This window comes from Callithrix jacchus, chromosome 19 (assembly GCF_049354715.1).
Source record: "Callithrix jacchus isolate 240 chromosome 19, calJac240_pri, whole genome shotgun sequence".
Classification (NCBI taxonomy): domain Eukaryota; kingdom Metazoa; phylum Chordata; class Mammalia; order Primates; family Cebidae; genus Callithrix; species Callithrix jacchus.
In genome coordinates, this window is record NC_133520.1 from 37,114,732 (window position 1) to 37,126,048 (window position 11,317).

At 49.2% G+C, this 11,317-nt stretch overlaps 1 protein-coding gene across 8 annotated transcripts in view; it reads right to left on the reverse strand.

Moving 5' to 3' along the window:
* The window catches only part of LAMB3 (laminin subunit beta 3), a 200,527-nt gene that overhangs the window by 42,990 nt on the left and 146,220 nt on the right, over positions 1-11,317 (reverse strand). For 4 of the 8 annotated variants that reach the window (XM_078357047.1, XM_078357045.1, XM_035280980.3 and 1 more), the window contains 3 exons: positions 2,834-3,118; positions 1,358-1,422; positions 412-566 (listed from right to left, as the gene is read on the reverse strand). In XM_078357047.1, coding sequence (XP_078213173.1) covers positions 412-566; positions 1,358-1,385 — 183 coding nt within the window. In that variant the 5' untranslated portion in view covers positions 1,386-1,422; positions 2,834-3,118. Of the gene's footprint in view, positions 1-411; positions 567-1,357; positions 1,423-2,833; positions 3,119-9,424; positions 9,551-11,111; positions 11,243-11,317 lie in introns of all 8 variants that reach the window. The other 4 variants (XM_078357049.1, XM_078357048.1, XM_078357044.1 and 1 more) reach the window with 2 other exon arrangements.

Consider the following 11,317-nt stretch of genomic DNA (forward strand, 5'->3'; position numbering starts at 1 on the left):
AGTTCAGTTCCTGCCACAGCAAGAGGACAGCTCGGCCCACACATCCCAGCACCGAATGACACGTGAGGCTCTATACACCTAAAGGGCCAGTGTTTGTCAATTTGCCTCCTCCCAAGACTTGAAAAACTATCCTGCCCATGTGCAAGGGCTGAGAAAAGACTCTGTGTTATCTCAGAGAGATAAGAGAAGAGAGAAATGAGCTGTTTTATTAATTCTGAGTATATTTTCTCTTGCTCAACCAATCAGTAAATTCCTAAGAGGCAAGGATCTGGCCTTATACTTCTACTGCATTCCCCAGTCTGCACAGTACACAGGGCTTGGCCTACACCAAGTACATTCTTAGTATTCAGTGGACAAGTGGCAGCTCACACACCCCTCCCATCCTGCCTTCCTCTTGGAAGTAGGGCCTACCTCGCCATACTGGGTGCAGTAGGTCTCAGGCTTCGTCAGTCCACAGGTAGACGAAGCTTGGAGAAACCGGGTCCTCCCAACAAGCAGGTCCCCAACAGGCGGATAACAGGCCCCCCGGGAGCAGGCTTGCTGGGCATGCAGGAGGCCAGGCAAGGCTGAAATCACAGAAATACGTGATGGTGGAGTCCAGAAAGAGAGGGGCCTTGCTGGCCACACCAGTATCCTTTAGGGGAGCCGACATTAGTGAGATATCCTCTCCCTCACTCAAGCTTCCACTAGCTGGTGGCAGTAATGATTACCGTATTGACACTGTTAGATTTTAAAAATTGATTTCATATTCTAGAACTTGAAACTTGAAAAGGGGAAGAGAAACACTGGCAACCAAAAGCCACAGTGACCCTAAAATACGGCTTTTTAGAATGAAGCTGGAGACATAGACTTGGCCATCAAGACAAGGTCCACAGCTCTTTCCACCTGCATCGTGGCCTCTGTCAGCAGCCCAGAGAAGGGCTGACTGCTAAGCCATTGGTGGAACATTAAGAAAGGCCTGCATTCGTTCTGCTTCTTTATCTTCAAAGCGGCCCCAACCACACTTTGTGTGTGCCCAGCTACAATCCACAGGAAAACAGGAACTTAAGCCACAATGGCTCTGGAACCAGCTTGAGAACGGATGGGAAACTGTGGAGTGCACTCAGGAAACCACAAACCACCTTTGGGTAAGAATAAGAAGACATTCGGGAGCCTTTCCAGAGAGGAAGAGAATCTTCTTCCCCAAAGGACAAAAGGAATGGGGAAATCTCACAGTGTCCCCAATAGACAAGTATTCCCAACTGGAGGGACTACAGGTGACAGGTGATGCCCACACTTTGGTAAACTCTCCTCCTACCCGTGGCTGTCACCTCCCTGCCATATAACAGGGCCTGGAAGGATGAGAAGGGGTACTTACCAAAACACAAGAGGAAGAGTGGTCTCATCTTCAGCCAATGGGGTGAGCCCCAGAGAGGACCTTACCTAGGACAGAGCAAAGCAACCTGGGTACAACAGTGCAAACTCCTAGAGCACACTAGCCCCTTTTCTTTTCCGTTTCTAGACTCAAGATTTTTTTAGAAGTCTTTACAGAGGGTCCTGATCAGGACGCTTGGAGCAGCCCATGCATTTGTAAGCCAAAAGCTTGGAAAATGCTGGAGCTCTAGACCCTTGCTTCAAGCAGTATGTGACTCACAGGGTGCCCTGGGAAAATCCCATCCCCTCCCAGATTCCAGCTTCCTCCTTTGAAATGGATGGGAAGGAGTGTGGACCCTGTCCTACCCCACACAGCCATAAGGATAACATGGGGAGCAGGAAAAGGCTGAGCCCTTTGCAGAAGAGTTGTAGGAAGGTCCAAGGCCTCGTTCCTGCCCCAAGAGAGAGGGCTGGCTTTTCTCAGGAGCTAGACCAGCAGTCTCAACCCAGCCCAACCCAAAGTGAATGAGTCAGAGTGGCTGACAGCCTGGAGGCAAGCCTTCTCCTGCCATCGGCATGACCTCCAATACCATCCAGGGCCACTTTGAGTTTGAGTCTGTGTGCCCACAAATCTGGGCGAAGCAGGCAGCTGAGACACAACAGGGAGAGATGCATGGCTGTCTTTAACAAGTGAGTGTGGATTTCATCTGAAAGGGAAACAACCCAATATGTCTTCAGTGATGGGCTGGGGCTTGACAAGAGGGGTGGGGCTGGTACCCCACAAAGCAGGGATTCTGAGGGAGGCTGGGGAAGGATGCTCAAAAGCCACTGTGGGGTCCCAGAGGCAGGCCTGCCTTGTGGAAGCATGCCCCATTCTGGGTCATGCGATGACCCCTCTGCCTTGAATGGGATGCTCACTCTGCTCCAATGACAGCCACAAACTCCTTTGGCTAGGGTGGAGGACTAGGGGCTTGGCAAGGCAGGGGCAGAGGGGGAACTGAGGACATTCCTAGCATCTTTAAATTATAGATCCTAATGCTTCAAAATCATTCTTTCCAATCCCTCTCCCAAAAGAGGCATGGGCCCAGGGAGGGAACATGCGCCCTGATGTTCCACGGCTAATCATGGCCTAAGAGAGACGCATCCTCTGCCTCTTATCCAGTGCTTTCTCAGCTTTCCCACCCATGACCGGAAATCTCCCTGGAACTAGGCATTCTGAGCCAGCCCACCCTTTTCACTTCCTTTTGTGCTCAACCCCAGATCTGAACCTGCTTTCTTCTAAGTCACTGGCGCGCTTTTCAAATGTGAAAAAGCAATCCCAACTGTAGCATTTTAACCTAACGTTTAGAGGTGAGCTCATTCAGGGGAGCTCCCAGGAAGAGGAATAAATCAGGCCCTGCAACCAGGCCCCAGGCACCTGGAGACACAGGCTTCCTCCTGCATCCTGCCCCCACCAGGCAGGTAAAAGCAGGTAACATACCTCGCTGTGGGTTCTGCCGTTCTTTCTCCAGATCTTCTGAAAGCTCCTCTTGAATGTGGGGGTCTCCCCTCCTGGCTCCAAGTTTTTAAACAACAGCCTCACCTCTGGAGACTCCCTGGTTGGGTGTAGCCTCACCGCAGGGCGGGTCTCAGGAATCTGGCAGCCGTCACGCCCATCTGTCGTCACTTCACCCCCAACTCCCGGGACAGGACTGGGCAAGTGGGTCAGTCAGTCGGTTCCAGAGGCCTTGCAGTAAGCTCCATATTGCCCGCCTGCCTGTGGGGGCTGCAAGGGGCACCACAAGCAGAAAGCACCAGGCAAATGTAAGTGATCATCAGAGACCAGGATTCCTAGGGTGGGGAAGGGCCCTTGCATTTGTGCCAGGCAATGAACTTGGCATTGTCCCAGGGCAAACAGGGACCTGGACCATCCCAGGCAAAAGAACACGCAGAGAACATGAAGATTTGGGCTTATATAGAGAGTTAAAGCCCAGACATGTCACTGGGCTGGAAGATGAGAAGACCCAAACACCCAGGACCCTGGAAAGCACCATTCCCCTCCCCAGGGCAAAAAAGAAAAAAAAAAAAAAACAACTTCTTCGGGAATTGGATCCTTAAAAGCCAAGTTTCATCAGGAAGGATTCCAAGCTCCACTCATCCAAGGAAAGCTTAAGAGAAATGAGCAGAGTAACTCTAAACATTCCCCTCCAGCTCCCTCTGCAGGGTTGGCAGGGAGCCCAGGGACAGGTAACTGCCTGTGAGTCACTCTCCCACCTTCGGGGAGGGTTAGTCTCCTCGCCCCTCCCTCCCTGGGCAGGAATGCCCGCCTGGAGGGCCAGAAAACAGACCTGACCACAAGTGGTGGAACGAAAGGCTGAAGCATAGCTAGACTAACAAAGTCAAAACAGACTTTCCCTGGCCGCCTGCCAGACCTGAGAACACAGTTTCTTTTGTGGGTTCCTTGCTCAGAGCTCCTGGGCTTACAGCCACTGTAAATGGAAGTGGCAGGTCCAAATGGAAAGGCTGGTCTCACAGGACACTCTTTCCCCCAGGTTAGAGTCAGAGAGCTTTTAGGGAAGCCCGGAGGGTCACCCAGTCCATATCTGGGCCCTGGAGAGCCTGCACTGGTACCGTTTCGGAATGCTCGTGCCTCACAGTTTCCATTTAAAGGAGATTCTTAACTGTCTATTCCACTTTGTCAGTGTCTCCTTAACAGAAACTTCTCTACCATTGGAGGGCTATGTCCAAAAAATTGGTTTGAAGACTCTTAAGGGAAAAATATAGAATTTTGTAGATTAAACTGGGCATTTCTAATACTCAGATTCTAACTTGGCATAAATTCAGGTGGGCAGAAGAAATAGTATAATCAGCAAGTGGGCAGTAAGTTGTTTAGATGCATAATTGATACTCCAATAAATGCTAGTGTCTTGGCCCCTGTAGGCATTCCAGTGAAATCTAGCTCAACTCAGCAAGTCAGGGTCAGTAAAAGCAGAGAGACCTCCCTCAAGTCCCCCACAAAGAAGGGTTGCCCCTGACATCCCTGTGTTTTGAGTTCTCACCTGCTTGACTCTTTCTCTCCACTTTCCTAACTCCCTGAGCAGATCTCCCAGGAAATATTCACCCTCTCCCTATCACCAAAGGATGTGACAAAGAACTCATTAATAATTAACTCAGCAGAAGAGAGCAGGTGTTGCAACTCCAGATCCTCAGAGGAGACAAGGCAGGGCAGGTGTGCGGTGGGCCTCACCATGAATAGCTGGGCCCTTTAAATCCGTCTCCTCCACCCTTTATCTGAGACCATGAGCCCAGGAAAATACACATTTGGTGTTTCAGACTTCACAGGCTTGGGCATGTCCTGGAGTGGTTTGGCTTCACAGGAGGGAAATGCCAGTTGCTGTACTTGCCTTCCCCCACATACTCCCGGCAAAGTCCAGGAAGCTATTTATGCAGACCCCCAAGAGCAGCCCAGCCAGCCTCACTCTTCGGGGATGCTGATCCACTCCCCCGAGAATGCCAGGGCTCCAGGCGCACACTTTGGAACTTCAGAACCCAATCTGTTCAGAGTCAAGTACCCTAAAATAGAGCCTGAGGCCAGACTGGGGTCTAAGATTAAAGGGGAGTGGTATTGTAGCTCGCGCCCCTCAGCTTCCCCTGTGCGCATGCCTTTTCTCTCTCCCTACACCCATCCTCCCACATCAGAACACTCATCCGCCCTACAGCCTTGGCTTATTAGAATGTGTGCTCAGGAAAGGGCTAGTGAAGTCATCCTGGACTTCAGTGTCACTCGCACCTCATCCCTCCATCAGCAAATTCTGTCAGCTCCCACTTCCAATAATAATCACAATCTACTTCTGCCCTTCTGGCCTGAGTGTCTCCTCCTGGGACATCAGCAACAGGCTCCTCACTGATATACGATCAAGTCCCAACACAGCAGGTTATATACCTCCAGCTCAGAACCCTCACATGCCCCTATCCCACTCAGGGCCAAGGCCAGAGCTTTTTCAGTCTAGAAGGCCCTATACCACCTACCTCCCATTGCCTCTTCAACTGTACTACAACAGCCTCTATCCCTGCCTTAGCTCAGGCTTAGAGCTTTGGCTCCAGCTGCTTCTGCTGCCTGGAACACTCTTGCCCCTGGATATCTACAAAGCTAACTCTCTGACCTCTTTCAAAGTCTTTGTTCAGAACCTAACTTCTCAATGAGGCCTACCCTAATCACACTATTAAAATTACAACCAGCTTCTCTGCCCCATCCCTATCCCCCATAATAGCACTCTTAACCCCACCTACCATACACTTTGGTGGTTATTTATTTACTTACTTGGTAGGGGGACATCACTTACCAGCTTCTAAACAACTATATAATTTACCTACTTATTTATTTTCTGTCTCTCCCAACTAGAATATAATATCCAAGAAGTCAGAGATTTCTATTTTATTCACTACTGTTTTCCAAGTGTGTGGGAAGTAGAAACATTCCTTTCTAAAGTTTCCTTTCTTGTTAAAGAATAAGTGTGCTAATAATTTTGTTAAGTCCTATCCTATGTAACTGTTAGACATGCCATGCTTACAGGCACGTAGTACATTCTATGTCCTTATACTTTAACCAAGATATCTGTGTTGGACATGCTCACAGGCATGTTACAGCTCTCCATTGCTTTTACCTATTTAGAAAAGTTTTAAGTTATTAGCCAATCAGGTTTTAGTTTAAATTGTGAGGTCTGGCTCCAGCCAATGGAGATCAGACACAGCAGTAAAGACGACCTCAAATGTGTAAGGAATAAATTTGTGTGTTTTCCTTTGTTCATTGTACTCTCATGGCATGATGACTAGCAAGAGTACCCTTCCTGCAGTCCAGGAAGTAAAAATTGCGTTGCTAAAAGATCCTTTGTCTCAGTGCTAATTTTTCTTTCTGGCACCGAGAATCTATTTCCAACAAATTGGCAACCACAAAGAGACACATTCCCTTCCAGAGTGGTCTCCAGCTGAGACCCACCTGGTACGAGGAATAAATCAACCTTATCTCTCAGCAATGTGGGGAAATGAAAGGCTTCAAGCTTTGGTCAGAATTCTAAAGGTTAAGTATGTGTAAGTGTGCATGTGAGAGAGCAGTGTGAGTGGTTCCTCTCTGCAAAATCTGTAATCATTTCATAGGTCTAGAGGCCAGAGGGAGCAAAGTGAAGGTAAAGAGAGGAGTGAGAGAGACCTCCAAAAGGGTGGGGTGGGGGGATAGTTAGAATCCTCCCTTGGAAAAAGAAAGGCAAAAGGTAGCCAAGAGAGGGCTCTGGATAAGCCCCAGTAGAGGCCCCCTGACGCGGCTGCAGCAGTGCCTGTGGCTGGGTCAGCCACTCGTTGGGGTGGGGCCCAGGGAGGCAGAGGACACAGGCACACACGGGCCAGGCCACTCTGAGTGGCAGTGCAACAGCTGGGGCCAGGGTCAGGAGTAAGGAAGCAGTACAGATGGCACCAGAAGTGGTGAGTGGCCTGTGCAGGGATGGCAGCAGTGGAGGTCGCCTGTGAGGCTGCTGACCATGGCCAGGGGTGCTGCAGAGGTGGCGGGAGAGGCCGGAAAGCAGCAGCAGCAGCAGCAGCAGCAAGACGTCCAAGGCCACCAGCTGGGAACCTTGAAGGGCAGACAGGTGTGGCACCTGCGCCAGCAAGGGAGAAGACCAGCAGCACGGGCAGTGCAGCCCAAGGCAAGCCACACTCCGTCCAGCAACATGTTAAAAAGTAAAAAAGAAAAGGTACATGAAAAGACCGTAAGAGAAAGTGTGAGAGAGAGAGACAGACAGGAAGTAAAACTAAATAAGGAAATAGTGTAAAGAGAAGCTTTTCTTTTAAAAACTTAGGCAAAACAACTAAGCCAAGACATGTTTAAAAAGTTTAAAAAGGAAAATTATAAAGTAAAAGAGAAGGGAATTGAGGGAAGTAGAAAAGTTCCTTTTTCAAATTTCCTTTCTTGTTAAAGAATAAGTGTGCTAGTAACTCTGTTAAGCCCTATCCTATGTAGCTGTTAGACATTCCATGCTTACAGGCACATAGTACATTCTATGTCCTTGTACGTTAACCAAGATATCTGTGTTGGACATGCTCACAGGCATGTCCCAGCTCTCTATTGCTTTTATCTGTTTAGAAAAATGTTAAGTTATTAGTCAATTGGGTTTTAACTTAAATTGTGAGGTCTGGCTCCAGCCAACGGAGATCAGACACAGCGGTAAGGATGACCCCAAATGCGTAAGAAAGAAATTTGTGTGTTTTCCTTTGTTTATTTTACTCTTGTGGCATGAAGGCTAGCAAGAGTACCCTTCCTGCAGTCCAGGAAGTAAAAATTGCATTGCTAAAAGATCCTTCGTCTCAGTGCTAAGCAAGCATCTATTTCCAACATTTATTTCCAATAAAGTGCCTGGCATATAGTAGGTGTTCCATACTTGCAGAATGAATGGATCCATATTAAAGCACAAACCATTGATATAGTTCAATGCATCCCCCATGCCTTTTATGTGGAGTTGCATTCTTAGAGGAGACAATCCAGCCTTTGGGCACCGGAATGGATTACTAATAGTGGAAATTCATCTAGCAGCCAGAGTGCGGAGGTGTTCTTTGAGGCACCTATCTCCAATTACAGAAATGTCACCATATTGATAAAGGCCATCTCCTTCTTTGCCTGCTTCTCAATCATTCCTGGCAATGTTTCTGTCAGGGTGTGGGGGTGGCATTAGAAGCTACTATCTCCATTATCCATCTGTCAGGCTCAAACCATCCACGTTGCTAGGGAGATCATCCAAGATCTGATCAATCGGAGATCAAGGGATAGGGAACAAAGGAAGGAAGAAAGGGGAAGAAGAAAAGGACAGAGAAGAGAGGTTTGGGGGGATAAGACAGCCTGGTCCAGGCTGTGACTCTCAGGGCTTAGAGGAAGGGGCACCAGGTGACTCAAGCTCAGGCCACACCTGAATACAGTGAATCATGGTTGAGTCCTTGTCTATGGGACAGGGTGGATTCCAGGAACTGGAGATTTGCCATGTGACTAAAGCTGGCATTGCCCTGCACTACAACACAGCTGCTCAGCTGTTCAGACAACAGGTCACACTCTTCTGTGTGCCTCCCCAGGCACCAGGGAGATAAAATAGGTTTGTTATGTTACAGAGGCACAGATCAGATCCCAGCCTCAGGAAGGGGGAGACTAAGCAGGACAGAAGCTGCCTGCCATGAGTGACTCTTCCAGACCTTTCCTTCTCTCCCCATCCTCACCTACCCAACCTCAATGTTCACCCAGTGGACAACTGTGCATACAGTTTGAGCCCGAGGGCTGGGAGCAATCGGGCAGTCGACCTAACATCACTGCAGCTGATATCTGCTGAGTGCTCACAGTGCCCAGGCACTGTTCTGAGCCCTTTGCATGTATTCACTCACTTAATACCCACCACATCTCTGTGGGGATAGACAATTATCCTTGTCTTGCAGACAAAGAAAATGAGGCACATTCTCTGTAACTTGGTCTCAGCTAGTAACTAAAGATTTGCGCTCAGGCCAATTTGCTCTAGCACGCATACTCCTATTACACAGGGCCAAAGATGGGGCACATCGCCTGAACTCCTGGAGTCCACCCTGGCTAATCCTTGGCCCAGAGTCTACCAGACTCTGGACCTCACGTCTCCCAATGTCTAAAAACTCCTTTTCGTTGACCAGGCATGGTGGCTCATGCCTGTAATCCCAGCATTTTGGGAGGCCAAGGCAGTTAGATCACCAGAGATCAGGAGTTCAAGACCAGCCTGGCCAATATGGTGAAACCCTGTCTCTACTAAAAATACAAAAATTAGACAGGCATGGTGGCAGGCCCCTATAATCCCAGCTACTCAGGAGGCTGTGGCAGGAGTATCACTTGAACCTGGGAGGCAGAGGTTGCAGCGAGCCGAGATCAGGCCACTGCACTCCTGCCTGGGCATCAGGGTAAGACCCTGTCTCAAAAAAAACAAAAAAAAACCAGAAAAACTCCTCTTTGTGCCCTTGTTCCAACCCTTAGAGCAATGATACTGTCTGGGGGCTCCAGGAGTGACACTGATGCTGTAGAGACATCTAGAACAAACCCTACCTCCTTATTTGTTTTCCATATTGACAGCCAATCTTGTGTAATTGCTGGCCTCCAGTTCTTCCATCTCAGAGGCTCCAGCACATACCAGCAGGGTTTCTTCCCTCATACCAATAGGGGCAGCTCTGGCTGAGGACAGGAGCACGACAGGAGGCATGGGAAGACAGAAGGTGACGGCAACATTACAGTGAGCTGACGAGGTGAAGCAGAGGGCATGACAAGAGGATGACACAACTTCCCCTTTGCCAAAGAAAGGGGATCCCCTGCTCTGAGGTCAAGCACCTGGGCCACCTCATGGGCTGCAGCTCCTTCTGCCCTGCCTCCCAATGTGCCCTCCAAATGGCCCAGCCCTCCTGAGGGGTACAGCCCAGTGCAGACTGCAACTTGATGGAGCCATATGCTAGCCCATGGCTGGCTGGCTCCTGGAGAAGAGAGAAGAATCTTTTCATTCCTGCCACCTCCATGCCCTCCCTTATTTCCCAACATTCCTCTGGCAGACAGGCTGGCCCATCACCACGCCCCCCTTCTCTAACCACAATCACCTCTATTCTGTGATTCTATTTGGCCATTGACCTCTGAGGATTACTGGGATCTAAGTCCAACCTCTGTGACCTTTGGCCAAGATTTGTCATGCAGTTGGCCATGTGACCATGGCCTAGCCTCCCTGAGAGGAGACAGACATACACCGGTCTGAAGGGTCACCTAGCCATGCGGCATGGTGGGTCAGGCAGGTCGGGAGCTTCTGGGGAAGGAAGAGGGAAAGGAATGGCAGAGAGCAAGCTAGGGCTTTTGTGTCCACAGGACTTTAAAATTCTAAATATGATCCCTGAAAGGGCTATCAGACAGACAAACTCAGCGTTCTAATGTTTAAATTGGCATTTGAGGGCTGAGTATGGAGAAATAAGCGTCTCCTGGTTTGAGCGGGGAGGGAGAATGGGTGTGTCTGGCCTCCTGTCTGGAATCAACACCACCTAAGGGCTTTTAATCAGCACCTGCCCACAGCACCTGTGACTACACCGGGGTATGTGTATGGACTTGATGTAGCTCTGCTCTTCTACTCGGTAGAATTGCAAACTTGGGCAAGATCCTCTCTCAGCCTCAGTTTCATTATTTATAATTAAAGATATTAGATTCTAATGGCTCTTACTCAGGCTTCCTCTCAGAATTACTTGGAGAATATAACATATTATATACCAAGACCAGGCCTCACCCAGAGAATTATTGGCTGGCAGATGGGCAGAGACATTCAAATGCCTTTCAAGCTCTCTAGGTGATTCTAACTTGCAGCCAGGTTTGAGAAACACTGAAGCCCCTCCAGCTCTAGGATGCTGGGCCCTCAGGGTACTGCGGTATTGGACAGTTGTTAAAAGCCCAGACTTAAGAGAGAGATGAAGGCCCAAGTCCTTGTTCTGCACTCACTATCTGTATGACTTTGGACAACTCATTCAATCTCCCATAGCCCCATCCCTGCAATAGGAATAATGACAAATCTACCTTGTGGATCCTGTGAAGATTGAAGGAAACATGCATAATTCTCAGCAAAGCATCTGGCTAGGGACGTGCTCTACAAGGGGTGTCTGATCCTATGTGTGTACCACACACAGGTACTGGGGGCTGTGATCAGCAGTCTTTGCAGCTGCTAACACAAAGCAACTGACACTCCCATCCAGATGGCTCATAAGTTACTCACTGGGCAATGAGCAGCCTTCCGCCGTTCCTGTCCTCCTCGTTCAGGGAAGCCCAAGGTCCCAAACTGAAAATCTGTGCTTTGTCCATTCCACCCTATTTCTTAGGAGCTGTATACTCCACAGTAGCCATGATCTGGACCAGAAAGAAAAGAAGACACCCAGCGGGGACCAGTCAGAGTAGGAGGATGCTTCCAGGCTGCTGGATAAG